Source organism: Myotis daubentonii, chromosome 5 (genome assembly GCF_963259705.1).
Source record: "Myotis daubentonii chromosome 5, mMyoDau2.1, whole genome shotgun sequence".
Classification (NCBI taxonomy): domain Eukaryota; kingdom Metazoa; phylum Chordata; class Mammalia; order Chiroptera; family Vespertilionidae; genus Myotis; species Myotis daubentonii.
Genome location: NC_081844.1, coordinates 55,707,947 through 55,727,883, shown reverse-complemented (window position 1 = coordinate 55,727,883; position 19,937 = coordinate 55,707,947). Strand labels below are relative to the sequence as shown.

Genomic DNA, 19,937 nt, shown 5'->3' with positions numbered 1-19,937 from the left:
TACTATACGCATACAAACACGCACTTTTTATTTATTTACTTATTTTTACAAGCTCAGATTCTGGAATTGTTCAACCTCAACTGAAAAACCTCTTGTCATGGAAAATATGCAGCTTACTGATATTTAGAATGGTTTTCCTGTAATTAACTCCCCCTTGAGGATTTTAACTTAGCAGCAGTAAAATTACCAACAGTACTCTAATACACACCACATGCGCTGGCATTCAATTCTCAATGGTCTAATAGCTTTCTGCAAAAGAACTTTTTTTTTTTTTCAAAATTAGAACAAAAATGCTCCAAACATAAAATAAAAGATAATTATCATGTTTATGTGCTGGGAAAAGTATATTTTTAACTTTTGTTTGCCTTATACTCAATCAACCATCGAAGTAAGTATCAACTCTTTTGATGTGAGTATATTCTACACTTTATAAAAGTTTCATTGAATGAAGTCAGAACATATTTTTGGTTCAGTTTTAAAGCTTGATTCGGATCTTTTTCTGGCTAATCAAATTATTGCCAAAGATGGTAACTGTTTAAATTTTTATATCACTATTAACAGATCGCCTTCATCTAATCTTACATTTTACTCTGGTTTAATATACTAACTTAATAACTAGAGTACAATTGTTACATAAATTGGATAAATTTGTCAAAAATGCATTCTTTGAATCATGACTTTAGATTTGTTCCAATTTTAGTATATGTGCTGCCGAAGCGAGCACAATGACTTTAGATTCACTGAAGCTTAGAGCAATGAGAGGAATCAGAGAGAAGCTGGTCCTCAACATGTAAAGTTCAGGTTCTTCAGAGCTAGCAATGGACATGAGTTGATTGATCCATTTAACACAGGCTAGGTAAGTAAAATTAAAACAGAATAAAAACATGGAAAACTGTTCCACCTATGATATAAATCTCCTTTTAAAAGTCCACTGCACAGTGAACTAGTAATCAATAATCCATATTACAGTAAAAGTTTAAACATTAAGACTTACCATTTTATTTTTTAAAAATTACTGCTGAAATAGCAGTGACCTCAAATGTACATAAAATAAATATGGGAATCCCCTTAGTGTGATGTGAAGTACATAACATAACTATTTATTCTGAACAGAACAAAATAGAATATCTTATACACAACTATTTTCCTAAAATAATTCCACTTTATATAGTTTGTGCAGTTTCCAAAGGGTACCAAGTTAAGAAGATTTACCCTAGGAAAAATTGGTGGAACTACAAAGAATGATGAGGAGAACAAACCAAGTTCATCTCCTAATAATCCCAGGTTCCCCGAAAGTGTTAGACAGAGAACCTAATAGATGTTGAATCGTAAAAAGAAAGAAATAGTATCTGGTATTATTGAAGTTATGAGAGAATGGTATCATTTAGGACCTTTACATGGTCTGTCATCCCTACAAAACCAGATGAGGTACTTGTATCATTCTATATGATTACAACATATTGTTTAAACTATGTTAAATCCTCCTCATATATTTCTATTAACATGCACAGCCCTACAAAATAAAAATGTCTTGAATTCAATAGGATTCTACTGCTAAATTCTTTCAGTGTTTGAATTAAACCCAATCTTTCTACCATTTGAAACATGTTTCATGTGGCTTTAATTTGAATATAAAATGCCCATTATATTTAACAATAGATTTTAGAAAACAGCATAGCACAATGGTTAAAAAAAAAAATCTGATTAGTCATCGGTTAACCTGGGCTCAATCATACATTTACAAAGAATTATCTTGGCCTTTTCAAAATTTCTGTTTCCTTTTCTATAAAGAATAAAGTTAAGACTAAACTTTACCTTAAGTTCTTTCCAAATCTAAAATGCTGTGGTAATAACTAACTGATAAGCTGGGCTCTGAGCATTAGGAGAATGTTACAAATCATTACAACTCATTTCTAATAAAAATTAAACCTATAAAATGGAAGAAAATGCCCTGAAGAATCAAATATCCACATCTGCTTGCTGCTGCTAATTTCCATAAAGAATATTTAATCATAGAAGGAAGTATTGGTTTTAATTTTAAAATATGACTCAGTTTCTGCAAAGTTAAAGAAATCTCCCATTATAAAGTGACTTTTATAAATAACCACTTTGGAGGGTCTCTCTTTGAAAAATTACCTAAAGCCCTTTTCCCCAAGCCAGTTAATGTGAACTTGGGAAGGGCAATTAAATTGTCAGAATTAAAAAATTTGTTTTTAACTAGAAGGTAGCCAGAAGTAGAGTCATGGGGCTAGTATTGATCGCCCGAACAGAGAACATCACTCTTCAGGTATTTACTCTGCCACCTTTACACCAGAGGCTTTCCTTCAAATCAAATCAATCCATAAAAAAGATGGCTCTTACTACTAAAATACATAACAAATCTCCAATGGCATTTCTATTTAGATGCCGTCATTTAATAAAGATAATATAATTTATTATGTTTTAAGATACTGCATTTTCAAAATGTCCTGTCTCCTTAGTTAAATAAATTATAAAAAAGTAAGAAGTTATAAAACCAAGACATTAGCCAGTAATATCTATTTTAAATATTCAAATTCCACATGAGAGCATAGTATTTATCCATGCTAAATTCTGTAATTTCAACTGCTTTTTGATCATATTGTTTTATTTTGCATTCTTGACTCTTACTATGTTTATTTTCATTATCTTTCTGTTGTTATTAAATTAGGAATAAAAAACAAAGACTTATAATTAACACGAAATTAAAAATGAATGTCAACTATAAGATACTTTAAAAATATTTTAAAATTAAGCTCTTTGCTTACATAACATATTAGCATAAATTATGATGACATCAAACAATATTATAGCACAATCCATGTGCTGAGTTCCAAAATTGTCTAATATTTCTTTATTATTTAAAATAAAAGTGACATACAAAGTATGATTAGAGTTTCTATCTTTTTCAAAAAATGTTATGTTAAATATGACATATCTTCTTAATTGGAAGACCACTGAAGAATCTCCTATACATTTAATTAGTTTTTTAAAATATACATTTCAGATTTAAATTTGTTTTTATCTTTTCAGAGCCTTTTAAGTATCAATGTAAAGTGTTACCAAGTAGAAGGAAAACTGCATAAAATGATTAAATATACTACTCTCTCTCAATGTGAAAGTACATAATAAAATACAGATAAGTAATTAATATTATATTAATCTTTCAATTACTATTTAGACCATTAGAGTGAAATCTGCTTCTATATAGGATTTAAAACGTCTTCATTAAATGATAGTAAGCATTTCTAATACCTTTTTTAAATCAGCCTTAGTATTAAAAAAGTTGTCATAATTATTTTAAAATGTAGAATTCAACAATAAAATATAAATTGATTCATTATGAGGAAGCTTATAGTCCCCAAAATGGCTAAATATACTATTTTTGAAAAAATAGATTTTAATAAGCTCTGTAATTAAATATATTCCACAGATTTTAAAGTCAGTTACTGATATTTCAGATAAAAAGACTAACAGTTTGCCTCTGTGCAATTTTAGAAAACAATCCCTTTCTCCAGATATAAAAGAAAAAATTTTCAAAAAAGCATCTTATTTTCATTCATTGACTGCAGAACTCACAACTCAATGTGAAATATCAGTTAAGAAGACAGAAAAATACTTACTAAATTTTAAGTGCACATGGTAACAACTGTTTGACTGAAAAGGCTAAAACCACAAAAAGGCTGATTTTTCAATATAAGGGTCATTAACAAAAAAATAAAAATAAAAACAGTAAAGAAGTGTGTGTGTGTGTGTGTGTGTGTGTGTGTGTATGTGAGTGTGTGAAATCTCTAAAACCACATAAAAAGTGCATGAACCTTAAAAGCAAAAGTGGCCTAATTAATTCTACATCTTATTTCTCCTTCTCCACCTCCTGCAGTTGAAGATGTAGGGCTCTGAGACTATTATTGCTTTTAGATCACTTTGTTATTGACTAGTCTCTGTATGATCATTTATTTTAAAGGACTGATGTCACATTTGGTGTTATATCTGATGACATATTGTGGACATTTTCTTCCAGAAATGGCTCTTTAAGGCTGAGTGCAAGAGGTTAAGCTGCCTGACTGAGACCAAATCTAAGACCACAGACTTTTAATCTAAATTCTCAATATCCTTATTTATGTAAGTTAACATGTATTTTGTATACTGGACACTATCGTTTAACCATAAGCTGCTGCATATTAAACTAATCCCTCCCATAAGAGAAAATAACACTATTTCTTAACTTATTAAAAAAATAGCCAATTTTTATTTTATAAAATCAATGTAATTTTACTATGGAGAGGGACATTTTCTTCCTTAATCAATATATCTTAATAGACTTTCAAAAATTATAAATATTAAGTGAAACCATATGTCCAAAGAGAATAAATTATCAAACGCAAACGACTTTTTCAGTTTTTCCAATTTGCTCATCAGGCTTCTACCTAAACTGAATCATAGTGATATGCATTATATCAAAATAGGAAAAGTGTTTTGTTAAGCTCTGATAAGAAGATGATGCAGAACAGGAACGTTCGAAAATAATGCCTATTCTCTTCTTCCAGGAGTCATTTGTCACAACCACCTACAAATCAAGGCTCAGAATGTATCTAGCCACTTGGACATTTATTACCACATCTCTCACTTCATAATCTCATGCTAAAATACCCTGGTTGAGGGACAACCATACGCACACAACAGAACCTAGAAACCTATTTGGTTTGTAAATGTTGTCTTTCTGTTATTCATGGATTTAAGGCAGGCTTCCTGGATTAATCCACTCAAAGCTGAATGTGTCATTTAAAAGGAGAAATATTTTATCCTCCTGCTCTGAAACAAAGGGTCTATATTAAGTAAGTTTTGCATGTGAACATAATAAATAAATATACTAGACACCATAATTTAATAGGACCCTACACTAACTATAAAAAATGTAACTTCTCTTTCTGGGGTAACTAGGAAATGTGGTGTTGGACCATTTTACAATGCCTTGTAATAATGAAGGTATGCTCTTCATTACCAAGTACTGTACCTGCTGCTACTGGCAAGGAGTGGTTTATACACTGACCATGTTCCACGGCTGTTTTTAGTGTCGCTTCAGGATGTGTCGATCCTAGAGGGTTACGCACAAATCGTCGCCGGCGCCGCAAGTCATCTTCCCAGTAGTCAAGGCGCCAGAACTCACGAGGACGACTACAATGAAACAGAGAAGCCACATATGTTAGCAATTATCAAACAGCGTGGTAGCACTGAATTTCTGCATAAAGCTCTCCTTGTTTGCTCTGCCTTTTTTTTCTCCCTTTCCTCTTAATTCTCCCTCCACCTCACACTCCCCTTTCTGCAATCTTTAACTTAGGTATGTCCTTGAAAATAACAATATCACCTTCCAGTCTAAGGAACTCCTTTTCCTTTTTCTTGGAAGGTGAAATGAGCACTAAATACATCATTTTGAAATGAATTGCTGACAGTGTGATCAGTTTCCCCACACTCTAGTGGCATGTGCTCTGATTTCAGCCTCATTTCAGCCTCAGCAGGGCACCTTTCTCTGTGGCTGCATTTATAAACCAGAATAGGGAAAAGGCTATTATAAATATGGTATAGCATTACCTATATTAATCAAAGTCTGTCCCCCTTCATTTTTCTTCCTAATTTGTGCCTTTTTGCACAAGGTCAGTAAATCATACCATGAATTCTTGGTCCAGAAAGTGTTAACTTTAATGAATATCTCAGTTACATGGTTATGTATGTGATAATAAAATATTACTCTGTTTAGATGTGCAGGAATTTAATTAAAATAATCTCTTAAAATATTCATTACATTTAGCCCCTGAGGCTTAGAACAACACAAGAAAATGCATTTCTTTTCCATTTACTGTTTTTAAATAAACCATTCCTATAGAGTGAATAGCAATCTATTTTCAAGCAAATCAGATTGGATTTCTGTTTTATGTAGTCTGTTTTTATATTTAATTAAAAACTACATGCTATATGATGTGCAATAATTGCTATATCAAAAGCATACTTTTGGAAATGTATTTTTTTAAAGGGTTCACTCAATTCAAGTTCTATATTTTCCCCAATTATGTAGATGTTGTACATGGCAATGTATAAATGTCAACTTTCTCTCCTATTAACTAATTGTGATCTAACATGCTGGAAAATATTTTATAAAGAAAACACTAATAGTAAGGGAAAAAATCTCTGCAGAATGTATTTATTCACTAAAGATACACAGCATGAAAACCTATGGGTCTCGATAATGAAATTTTTAAAATTCATAATCAAAATTTCTGCAAGGCATGTCTAATACAAAATAAAATCTCACTTGTGTTTCATGAGCTAATAAAATTGTACCTATCAGCTTTGACAAATTAGTAGTCTTGACCAACTGACAGTCCCAAAATACCCACATAAAAGTTACCCGTTTTGATGTTTTTAAGATGGTACAAAATTCAAAAGATTTATAAATAAGTACTTAATTAAAAATTATCCCAAATTAATAAAAGCATAGGTAACGAACAGTATATTATTTAAAGAAAATATTTATTTTTTAAAATAATAGGAATAGGAATATTTTTTAAAAAATAGGAATCCATGCTCTTTTCTGAGAATGCTGGATAGACACGAACACCAAAGATTTCCTTTGTTGATTTGATCATGCATAAAGAGGAGATATAATGCAATCAAAATGGAGTGCCAAAGAGTGTAAGAATTAAAGACCTCAAAAGAAAAATTAAAGAACTCTTTTGTCCTTCTTTGTTATTTTGCTGTTTAAATTTTAAATGAAAACTAATGTTATCATTTAAAAATAAATAAGGAATACCTACAGAATATACAAACAAGCAAAAGACAACAGTTGTTTGATCTCAATTAATGAAACAAAATTCTCCTTAGGTGAGAGGGGAAAAGGCACACAGATGGCTCTGTGCTTGGCTTTGATAGTCATGGAGCTTGGATAGCCACTTCATCATTCTGCCTACCTACATTTATCTGTTAAAATTATTATCAAATATCAGCCAGGATGCAGTCGTGAATCACAGGCTGCTCCTCGTCTTCAGGGGAATGATACAATGAGGGTCTATTCATCAGTGCGGCAATCGGCACAAGTAATTAGTTCCCTAGACTGAGATCCCCTACAAGGCCTATTTCAGTCAGCACCACAAACATATGACCATGTAAAGCTAATGAAAGCTGCTAAAATTTGTTAACCTTTTCTGCCATCAATCCTTCTAATATTCCATGCTTCAGTATTATGCAAAGGTGGTAAATTATTAATTCGTCATTCATCCATCCTTCTGAATTTTGAATCAAATTAAACGGTGTCATTCTTCTTGATAACAATTAAAATTATAAGAGCTGCTATTACAAAATTATTACTAAATTAGGTAACAACAGATTGTAGTATAATGCATGAGAGTGAAGTCAAACTGAAGGCTAATAAAGTGTGTGTAGTGGTTTTGTCATACACTAGAAAAAAATAGAGGAATTACAAAATCACCCACAAATTATCAAGTAACTCAAAGACAGCATGTATAAGAATAATAACCAAAATTAGAAGCAAGCAGAACTATAATATGTATGTCTGTGCTCTTTGACACTAACAAAAATGGTCACGATGATGACATTTGGCTGAAACAAAAGCCCCAACACATCAGGTCTGAGAATTTGTTTGCATAGTAAAAAAATGTTTAAGATATGGTTTAGTTGCACTAACTATATATTTCTGTCTTCAAATGTAAATATTTTACCAAAACTAAAAAATACTTAGATATAACCCAAACAGAATGAAGAACTTTATACCTCAACATAATCTGTACAATAAGCGATATCCTCAGACTATATTTTTCATACAAGTCATCTACTTCCTGTACAACGCTTTAAAGTAATCTGAAGACAAAGCGAACACCACTTATTTCAGATCACAAATCTAGAATGAATTACAAAAATCACCTAGAGAGACCAACACTTTCAATGTATTTTTGAGAGTCTCTCCATATAAAAGCACTGTGCTAGGTGACATAGGATGAAACCCCCAGAGAAGTTACTCATAATGGAATACTTATTGGCCTCATCTGAAACAATAGCATTTATCACCCAATTTCTGTTGGTGAGAGTAACACATGTTCTTTGGACAGAAGTCCTACTCATTTTTTCAAATGAGGGTGTAATTACAAGCATGTTTAAAGTCACTTACATAATAACAAAACTGGGCCTAAGAGTGCAATGTTTTGTTCTCTCCACCCTAACACCCTCCAACAACTTATACATTCAGTATATAAAATTCTATCTCCCCAAAAAGAGGCATGATTTGTCATTTGAGAAAAGATCAGAAAGGGGAATGTGTAGTTTTCAATTATCAACGTACTGTAACTTCTGATCATCCACATAAAGATTTCACTCTCATTTAAGAAATATTGCCATCCCCTCCCCCAAAAGCCCCTGCTAGGAGAAGCAGGATAAAAAAATGGCAAACTTGGCATATTGACCCAACTTTTTCCCCATAAGGTTATGAATTAACAAAACAAATTATTGTATTTTTTAGAGTTCCTATCATAGTATAGTTAGTAAAATTAACAGGACTCCAAGTATTCAAACAGATGGTGGAACAAAAACAAGCATGGATGAGAAATCATTTATTCTGGGGCCTTACAAATATGTCTAGGTCACTATATAGTATACCTCTACCTCGCTATATATGTATCTACTCCCCAAAATTATATTAATAGTACATGATGCCAACATCCACAAACTTCATCTTTATCCATTTCCACTAATAACTAAAACTAAGATCACAAAAATGATTGAAATTAAGGATGTGAGCCTGAGATCTATAAAATCTAGAAATAAAGCCTTTCCTATAAAAGGGGCTATAATTAGGTCCCCTATCAATACACAGCCTCCAAGTCCCAAATCTTTGACTAATAGGAATACATGTGTCTTTGAAAGTTGAGGATGATACTGAAATTAAATGTTCTAACTTTTATTTCACATGTTTGGCCTAATGTCAAAATCTGAGATTAAAATTACAAGGTAGTTCTAATTGTCTTTTTCTAATTATAAATCATCTAATTATCTTTATAAATGTAAATATTTTTTTAAAACATATTTTATTGATTTTTTACAGAGAGGAAGGGAGAGAGATAGAGAGTTAGAAACATCGATGAGAGAGAAACATCGATCAGCTGCCTCCTGCACATCTCCTACTGGGGATATGCCCGCAACCCAGGTACATGCCCTTGACCGGAATCGAACCTGGGACCTTTCAGTCCGCAGGCCGATGCTCTATCCACTGAGCCAAACCGGTTTCGGCATATAAATGTAAATATTTTACATTTATGTGTTTGTATACACACATCTTTACATATCACTACAATCTATACAGGAAAGAATACAAAATGATGCCATTTTATATATACAAAATATATATTTTTCTGTTCAACAAACAGAATTGGATAGACTACTGAAATAACTCTTAGAAGAAAACATAACTCAAGCATCGATAGCAATTTATTCCCTTTCCTAGGCCCACTGTGGTTAGTGAATTGGTCAGGCAAAACAAATGAGTAAGAACAGGAAAAATGAAAATCAGTTTGAAAAGGTAAAAGTATTTAAAAGAGAGAATCAAGCTCTGGGGAGGTGGCTCAGTTGGATGGAGCATTGTCCCATACATCAAAAGGTTGCGGGTTCAATCCCCAACTAATAGATGTTTCTCTCTCTTCATCTCTTTCTCTCTCTCTCCTTTCCTCCCTCTTTAAAATCAATTTTGAAAAAAATACACATATATCCTCAGGTGAGAGTTAAAAACAAACCTCACAGAGAATCAATAGCTAAGGTATGACCCACATTCTTCCTCTAATAGTTGAATGACTCAACCAAAAATAATCTATTATTTTCCACACGTAAATTATAGATTTTTTAAAGTTCATCTTTCCTCAAAGAAAGTATGATAAGCCAGTTAACAATGTATGAATAGATAAATATTGAAACAGAACTCTAAACTACTTTCTAATAACAATGATTGACACTTTCTTTACCTTGAGCCAGATGCTAGGGATATAAAGACTATTAAGATATTTTCCCTAATTAAGAAGCACAAATGTGGCACAGTAGTTAAGAGTGTTGGCCTGCAGACAGATGGGTTTCAAGTTCAATGCCCAGTCAAGGGCAAGTACCTGGGATGTAGGTTCGATCCCCGGTCCAGGTCAGGGCACATAGGGAAGGCAACCAATCAGTGTTCTTTCACATTGATGTTTTCTCTGTGTGTGTGTCTCTCTCTCTCTCCCTCCTATTCTTTCTCTCTTTCTCCTAGCCTCCCTCCCTCCCCTCATCCAATACTCCTTCCCTCCCCCTTCCAGTCTCTAAAAATATCCTCAGGTGATAAGTTAATTAATTAATAGTACAAACTGGTAGTTACAAAATAGTCACTGGGATGTAAAATACACATAGGAAATATAGTCAGTAATATTGTAATAACTATGTGTAATGCCATGTGGGTATTAGATTTATGGGGGAAATACTTCTTAAGTTATATAAATGTCTAAACACTATTCTGCACACCTGAAACTAATATAGTACTAAATGACAACTGTAATTGAAAAATAAAAAATAAAGACTTCAAAAAAAGATACTGTCACTGACCTGGTGGACAAAACAAATGTGAAAATAAATAATAAGAATTCAAAAAACATGTATGATAGAGCAGAACTTTATTAAGTGGCTATTAAACTGCACAATTCTAGAGAACATGGTTCAAATCAAAATGTGTGTAAGTGGCACTTCTGGAGTTGTACAATGCTTGGCTTGCATTGCTATATGAAGGCTGTGTGAGAACAATAGGGTGCTATGAGAATGCCTATATTTTTCCCTCTCCATACAATGCTCATGCTCTTCTCTCTGACAGTTAAATCTAATCTTGGAGATAGGAACCTGAACAAGGTACTTCCAATGCTATCAGTAGCAGTCACATGGTCAGTACTTATTCCTCTGCTACAGGAAAAGGCGTTCAGACCAGGGAACAGATATGGTTGTCAAAAAACAGGCAAAACTCAAAATGTAGAATAAAACAATCAAAAACAAAAGAAAAACATTAACATTTATTTCAATGAAGTCATGAAGTTCATATTACTTTAAGGAAGATTACTTTCTTGATAGTGTATTAAAGTAAAACAATGCTAATTACTGAAATCAGTGATAGTAATATAAGTATTCCACTAATTCCACTAATTCTATAGCCTAAATATATTGTCACTTGTTATTCAAATTAGCCAGATATATATACATCTCTCTTCTCAATGGCTTTAGTGTCATTTTAATGTGATTTGGATCTACATCAATAAAAGAATGCTAGTTTTAAAAAAAGAATTTTCACAAAGAAATTATATTAGAAAAATTTTCCATTTTCCACCTTACCCACTTTCTTGTGACAATACCTAATATTTATGACCTTACAAAAGCCAGTAATAAATTCTTTTGGCCACAGAAAGTTCTAATCCTAGAAAAGTTTAGTGCTTCATATTTATTCTTAAATTTTTATATTACCTGTTTTAATAACTCCTGTATCTGGCTAGCTTCTATTTTCATATTTTTAGGTTAACAATGAATGCTAGACATTACAACTAAAATAAATAGTAACCTCTAAAAAAATTAAACATTTTCAGTGCATTGTCAGCTAGAAGACAGAAGTGCTTAAGTTCTACAGGGGTTTCACTTTCTGCATAAATCCTGGTGAAATAATGTTCAGGTACTATAGGGTATCATACAACATAAAATAATGCTTTATCTCACAAACTGAATTCTACGGTGCCGTCATGCAGATAGGCAGAAAAAAATATTAACTAAAACCTCTGTTTACCAAGTACCAACTATATGTCAAAGGCAGGTGATCTATGGACTGTGCTGTCTTAATGAAATGAAAGCAAAACCGTTCAAATTGAAAGGACAGAGCAGGACTGATGAAAGCCGCAGGGTGTATAAGTCACTCAGCCTGCCCTTATCTCGGCCAATGGGAAAGCGGGGGAAACTAGCCCAAGGCCAAAAGTATGCTGGCTACCCCCCCTGTCTTTGTGTAACCAGACCCTAGCTGCACCCTGCCCCAACCCCCATAAATTCTTTGTTCTCTTGGAATTCGGGGCTCTCTCTTGCACCCAGTAATGGAGGCAAGGGGGGGACCAAACGAGCTTGTATAGGAGACCCTCTGCTTTTGCATCGGACTGGCTGGTTCCCTGGTGTGGTTTCCTTGGGGATCTTGAAATCTGGGCATAACATTTTGGGGGCTCGTCCGGGATCCCCAGCACCATTGAGGGACCCCCCAGTCCGGAGGGCCCGCCTGACTGACCGCGGTAGGTGTTTGTATGTCATTGTATGTTTTATATCTGTCCGGTGTGAGCTCACGTCTGAAATCTGTAATCGTAATAGCCCACATGGCCTAAGGTGGACGCACTGGGGGGGGGGGGGGCCACGGGCGGGAGGAGCTGAGGGACGCCTCGATCCTCCGTCTGAAGGGGTATAGCTTTGCTTCCGCGGAGTCGGAAGGTCTGTAGGAACCCCCTTAATCTGAGACAGGGAGGAGGATTCGGGGGGGCGCCCCGATCCTCCATCTGAAGAGGGGAAATTTTGCTTCCGCGGAGTCGGAAGGTCTGTAGGAACCCCTCAATCTGAGAAAAGGCAGGTCGCTCCTGCTGGTTGGCGCGCAGCCAACGTCTGGCTTTGGGTTTGTTTTGTTTTTTGTCTTTGTTTTTTGCTTCCATGGAGTTGGAAGGCTGTATTTCTTTGGGCCCTTTAGTTGTTTGTGTTTCCATTTTATTTTGTGGACTTGCTGGATTAATAATTTCAAGGAGATTGGGGGAGGCTTTAGAGCTCCCTCAGGAATGGGGAAGTTGTTAGGAGTTGAATGGATTGTTTAAACTCTGAATGAATGTCTGATGAAAGTGTATGAATGTGGAGGGAGGGGGGACTGCTCTCACCCCTCCTTTGTGTGGCGGTCGGGCGGCCGCCTGAGTGAGGGTCTGTGGAAACAGGTCACCCCCTCCCCAAGTATTCTAAAATTAAAATCCTTCTTGTAATTGAAAAGCATTTACAAATTTATAAATGCATCCGGGATTTCTGTGCACATGCAAAGGGAAAAGGCCAGTTTAAAAACGAGTGCGCATAGTTTTGAGCTGGACTTGACTTTTTGCTGTGTACAGAATAAAAACCCGAGACTGTTTTGGTCTTAAAAAACGGTGAAGATGATGAATCTGAGAAAGAAATGCAGACAGGTTTCCCAAGGCGATTTAAAGTAGCTCTTTTGAAATTTCCCGCCCTGAGGCAAGTACCACCAGGAAGTTGCTGCTTACTAAGGGAGGATAGAATTTCAGAGGTGGAGTTTTAAGGCGGAGTTTTACTGCGGAAATGCGGATGGGGCAAAAAGTGTGCTAGCCTCGCGGATTTATTTAATACTTAATAAATTAGCAATCACGGTCTTAATATAATTTCAGTGGTATGATAGCAGTAGAACCACAGTTATTATGTTGAAAATGTTTTCCTAAGTTTTACCTAGGTTACCCAAGAAAGATTTTTCTTTTTTCTGTGTCTCTTAAAATGTATTGCTAATCACCTAAGAATTAAGGCTAAGAGTTCTAGCTACCTGGAAAGCATGGCCTTGGTGTGATAGGAGGAAAAAAGAAATGTTAAATAGATGGTAGACCAGTGAGCTGGGACTGGTCACTAATGGTGGATTGTGAGAAGGGCTGGTTGTGGCCTAACTTCTCCTTCCTTGGTACCCCTGAAACGTCAGAGGGTACTTCTGGCCTTGGTTTTCCAATGTGTTTAATCTGTCAATTTTGTTGTTTCGCCGAAATCCTCTTGAGTGACATTGAATGATTCTTTCCTTCCTCTTTAACTTTTGGGGGACTGTGTGAATGGATTAATAGCTTCTAGATGGTATTCACCATCTCTGAGACTTCCAGAGAGAAGTCAAAACTCAGACTGGCTACACAACTGAAACTGATTTGTTGGTATTTTGTGATATAAATGTGGACCGTTTCTATCTGGATGAGACATAGGTCAAAAGTCCTGTCCTAGGATGTGAGAAAGGGAGGCCTCCACATCTGTTCCTGTCTGTTCAAGATCCCAAGACTGTAAAGGTAGACGGCGTCGCGACCTGGATCCATCACACTCACGTCCGGTCAGCGGATCCATCCATGACCCAGAAAGACTTCATCACCAAATGGAGCATCGATCGAGATCAACGCAACCCGCTCAAGCTCAAGCTACGGCGTGCTCGACCTGCCTGATGCCGGTAACATGACTTGCAATCGCTCCTGTCACCAGGAGCCCCCACAATACTGTGTAATACACCTAGATAATGCCTGCATCTTCATGGACATGGCTCCAAAGAGACAAGGACCATTTATAGGATCACATGTTTAGTGGCAGATTTGGCTACCTGAAGCGGCATGATGCCAATATTATGTTTATGTTATATTAACCTTTGATTCTTTTGCAGGTTTGAATGTATGTTGGCTGTTCTGGAAGGGAGCTGTGTGGGGTGACCCCCAAAAGTAAAGGGTGTCTAGCTGCCAAGAGGACAAGTGCCCAACTGGGCAGGGAAGGGTGCCCATCAGGTTTTGGTCTCTGTTGAGAGACAGCTAACAGTTGACAGCCTGTAATACTGTCTTGCAGGCCTGGGTCACCATGCCCATGTCATGGGTAGTGAAGCTGGAAAAAGCCTGTTTAGACTAGAAAGTCTGAGGCATGGTTATGCATAGAAAGAAGGTTTTATACCAACAATTACTGTTTTGTTTTAAATCCATGAAAAGGAATTAGCAAGGAAAGTCAGAAAATCTTAGAGTAGATCAATATGTTTTTCTCCTTATGTAATTCCTCCGAAATCTGGCAATGCTAAGTAAGTACGTTTCTTTGCATAGATTCAGTAAGACTGGTTCCTAATAGTGGTTTTATTAACGGAAAACTTTGACTGGAGTATCATGTTTTGAAGAGCCCTATCTGAGCTCTAAAGACTTGAAGCCACTAAGAATGCCACGAAGAAAGCCTGGTATCCTGCCTGGGAGCCCTGAAGATGGCTGGCGCTGGAGCGTCAGGCCCATGCCCTACCATCACTGGTGGTTGGTAAGAGTAGAAGGGGAGCAGTAAAGATGCCTCTGCATCCCTGCGGAACCCCCACACACTCTGGGCCGCAACGAGTAGGAGGGCTACTGAGATGGGCCTTAAAGCCTGGAGCGAGGGCTCAGGTGGAGTTGCTACAGGTGAGGGATTCACCTAACTCAGCAGATACTGCAGGCAGGCCTGATGGCATCTGGATGGCTTGGCTTCCTGGCCCTACGGGGCACATTAAGGTTCAACCATGAAATTCCAGCAAAGGTAGTCAGTTACCATTCTTGTTGTGTTTATGCAAACATCAGGACAGTAAATAAATTTATCTTGATTTGGCTTTTTAATAGCCATGGAAGAATTTTAAGAAGAAAAATCCTATTTCAATAGAAGTTGTTAAAGCTAAAATGATTTCTTTCCCTTCCACCGGACCATTTGTTAAGCTTAATAGTTCAATTGATAGTTCTGTATGCCCAGTACGGGCCTCTAGCAACAGTGGAATAGAAATGCAGTCCGTCTCATGATTGAGCTGGAAGTTCCAAGACAAGGGGGGAATGAAAGGACAGAGCAGGACTGATGGAAGCCGCAGGGTGTATAAGTCACTCAGCCTGCCCTTATCTCGGCCAATGGGAAAGCGGGGGAAACTAGCCCAAGGCCAAAAGTATGCTGGCCACCCCCCCTGTCTTTGTGTAACCAGACCCTAGCTGCACCCTGCCCCAACCCCCGACCCCAAGCCCTATAAATTCTTTGTTCTCTTGGAATTCGGGGCTCTCTCTTGCACCCAGTAATGGAGGCAAGGGGGGGACCAAGCGAGCTTGTATAGGAGACCCTCTGCTTTTGCATCGGACTGGCTGGTTCCCTGGTGTGGTTTCCTTGGGGATCTTGAAATCTGGGCATAACACAAATGTATGGATTCCAGGGGAAGAGACATGTTTTACAGCAGAATTCTTTCTTTATTGAGGCCTGACATAGGGATTTGATATTAAGTTGAGTAACTAAAGCATCGTTATATTACTTATGTAAAATAATATTTTATGTAGTTATGAATATTTGCATGGTACTATTCAGTGCATTTCCTCATTTGCTTTTAGAGGCATGTAGATACCCATCATCAATTAGCTGTTACTTCGAGTATTTTACAAAAATACAATTTTGCAACAAAGTCAATTATTCGAAAAATAATCCCAAGCTTTCCTAGTTGCTGTTAGCCTGTTAACCATTTTCTTATTCAGTCAGCATTTTTACCAGTAAGCAAAGTTATGAGAAAATAAATATATAGTGTTAATTGTACTACCAATTAAAACTCTAACAAAACACAACTGAAAAATTTTTTTTAAATAAATTATGTTGCTGGTTAGTAAAAGCCCTAAAATTCACCTCAGTAGCCATACTATTTAGACAAATCTGATCTATTTTCCCAACATCTAATTTTTTCAAAATGCACCAAACATTTCTTGAGTGCCAACTAAGTAGTAGATTTTGATACACACAACTGAATTATGCTGGACTCAGCCTAGAATTTTCTTTGTGCTATAATCAGGATAAGGAAATGATCAAATATAAAAAATAATGTAACTTTGAAATAGACAGCATCTACTTCATTGGGCTACTCGATGCTAGACATTGGGCTCTTTCATATGTTCATTACCACCATGCCTCACAATAACCCTGCCATGATTAAATACTGGTATTTTCATTTTAAAGTAGAAGAAACTAAGTCTCACCCATCAGTAGTAAATAATAAGCCCATGGACTTCAAAACCAATGAGCTGTTCACATGACATTTCCTGTAGAAATTCTTACTGGACACTGTTATAGTTAAAATCAAAGTACTAATGAACCCTGCCTGGGAGGATTGAGGATTTCATTAAGATTTCAATGAAGATCTATTTTGTAAGTTTTATGAGGACAAGGATCTGTGTCTAATTCACTGACCAAGCACAGTAAGTGGAACAAAGCTGGAACTTAGTAAAAAATCGATTAAAGAATGAACAAGATGACTTTTTAAAGAAACTTAAATGACAAACAGGAATCTGCTGGGCAAAATGAAAACAACATCATAGAGCAGAAAAAAGAGTATAAACAAAGGCATGGGGACCTAAAAAGGCACTTTTATCTAAAGAAGTTCAAGTAAGAAAGATCATTTCAAAGTAGCCTTAGTAGTTCAGTTTGTTCATTAAATTCCACATATGAGACAGACTCATGGATAGAGAGCAGGCAGACAGGTCTGGTGGTTATGGGGAGGGAAAGGAGGAGGGATCCAGCAAAAAAGAGGAGAGAGAGAACTCATGGACATAGATAACAGTGTGGTGGCTGAGGGGGTGGGGCGAGGGGGGGGGGGGCACCTGGAGATTGAAGAGGGCATGGAGGGGATAAATGATGATGGAAATAAGAAAATGAAATAATTTTAAAAAGCAGCCTTAGAGTAGCAATAGCTAAGATAGGAAACAAAGGTTTAGAACCCAGATTTCAAAAGGGCTTGTATAGTCAACTGAAATAGTTACTTTTATATCCTATAGTCAAGAGACAACCAAGCTTCCTCAATAATACAGGATTAATCCGATCAACCTTGCATGTTACATGGCAGCAATATAAATAAAAGAAGGCAGAGAGTTTGGAGCCTAGAGGCTAAGATTCCAGAGACATATTTGAATCGGGATAGATTAGATTTGCTGAGACATTCAACATTGGAGATGAAAAAAAGGAGATAATGAGAATAAAACTGGTTTGTGACAAAGGGGGCAATGAGGGGATAAAGATGCTACTTAACTGAAATGATGCAGGTTAAGTAGGTATGGTAGGGAAGAATAATCGTGTCCTAGATACCTAATAATGTCTAGGCAGAAAAGTCTAATAAATAAGCAATATAACTTGGGAATTCAAAAAAGTAGCCTGGCCAGAGATATAGAATTAGGAGATTTATCAGCTTTGGGAGTCAGTGAATTAGACCTTCATCTAACAAAAGTTTATCAAGCAGTTATTATAAGGTAGTCAGTGTGCTAGATCCAGAGGAAATTATATTCAAAGGATGGCAGAAAAGTGTGAATAAAATCTGGGAAATTCCAATATTTAAAATATTGCAGAAGAGAAAGGGATCAATGAAACAGAGAAGAAAGCAACTGCCCCTAACAGTCAGTGAGATAATAGGAGAATCCAAATGGAAGGGGGCCATAAAGGACAAAGAAGCAGACTCTTCAAAGCTGTGGGTGAGCAGAAATATTTAATTCTGCATAAATAAGGACAAAGAAGGAATAGAAGCTTTTATGTTTCTGTGTTTTAAACAGTTATATGATATATAATTTATACACGGTAAAGTTCACCTGTTAAAGTGTACAATGCAATGGGTTTTAGTATTGATAGAGTTGTGCAACTATTACTGTAACCTAATTATAGATTGTTTATTCCCCCCAAAAACAATCCCACACACACCAATTACCCATCATTCCCCATTCTCCCTTCCTTGGGAATGGACATGTAGAGGATTTCTCAATATGTAGGATAAAAAGTCAGTGCATGTGTTTGCTTTGACTTGGAGCTTCTTAAATTTGAATATATATATATGTAATATGCAAATCAACTGGACCTGGACAGCAGAACAACCAGTCAGCTAATCGAGGCCTGCTGGCCAAACTTTTGGTCCCTCCCCCAAGCCAGCAGGCTCTGATAGCCCAATGGGGAACCAGAAACCCAGGGTGGGTGGCAACAGATGCGGTAGCATCAGGCCCTGATCACGCTGCCAGTCGCTCCACACACAGAGGGTAACCAGAGTCAGCGGCAGCAGGGGGCAGGGCAAAGATTGGCCCTGATCGCAGGCCAGGCCTAGGGGCTCTACCCATGCACAAATTTTGTGTGCAGGGCCTCTAGTTTTAAAATAAGTCATACTGTAAGTAACTGGTAAAAGGCATTTGTATTAGTATTGGAACTTTTTAGAGAGTTTAAGGGCTATGAGAATGCATAACTTTTTCTTTTAACATTTCCAATACTGCTAAGGAACCAAAGAATTGAGTTTAACTAACCTTTTAAGGGGGATTCTTTAAAATCAAATTAGCAACTAATAAATACTATAAGATATATAAGAACTAAGGTTTTGGAGTAATTTATATTTAAAAATACTAGTCTTTAAAACTTGTGGAATTTTAAAGACTAGTATTTGAAAGACTAGTATCTGTATATAACAAAAATATTTTGATTTAATTTATTTAAAGTATTTCAAATTCATCACCTTGTCTCTACCATATACTAGATCTATGACCTTTATATAATTAATTCATCATCTTTGGGCCTCCACTGCCTTACATAAAATAATAATAACTTGTTCAGCCCATCTAATTGCACTATAGTGAGGAATCAAATAAAATGGAGTCATGAGGGATTGCTTTGACAATAGTAAAATGCTATGAAATGGAAGCTATTGTTTATAGTTGATAAAGAATTTTAGTGTCTGGATACTTTTACATGTCATTTACTTTGTTAAAGAAGTATTTAAAATGGTATCATCATTGCCTTACAACTCGATTTAAACAAAAACAAAACCAATTAAAATGCCCTGTAACAGTCCCTGGCAATGATTAGCTTTCTTTCTTTCTCTACAAATTTACTTTAAACACCTCTTTTATAAAATGACAAATTTGAAGAATATTTTTTAAATTATATAAACAACCATTGGCACATTACAATGAAGAATTATAGCTCGGCCAGCATGGCTCAGTGGTTGAACATTGACCTAGGAACCAGGAGGTCATGGTTCGATTCCCTGTCAGGGCACATGCCCGGGTTGCAGGCTTGATCCCCAGTGTGGGGAGGGCAGGAGGCAGCCAGTCAATGATTCTCTTTCATCAGTGATGTTT

At 36.1% G+C, this 19,937-nt stretch overlaps 1 protein-coding gene across 10 annotated transcripts in view; it reads right to left on the bottom strand.

Moving 5' to 3' along the window:
* LRBA (LPS responsive beige-like anchor protein) overlaps positions 1-19,937 on the bottom strand; it is a 593,124-nt gene that overhangs the window by 245,860 nt on the left and 327,327 nt on the right. For 8 of the 10 annotated variants that reach the window (XM_059697845.1, XM_059697843.1, XM_059697844.1 and 5 more), the window contains one exon: positions 5,033-5,193. In XM_059697845.1, coding sequence (XP_059553828.1) covers positions 5,033-5,193 — 161 coding nt within the window. The remainder of the gene's footprint in view (positions 1-5,032; positions 5,194-19,937) is intronic. The other 2 variants (XM_059697847.1, XM_059697849.1) reach the window with 1 other exon arrangement.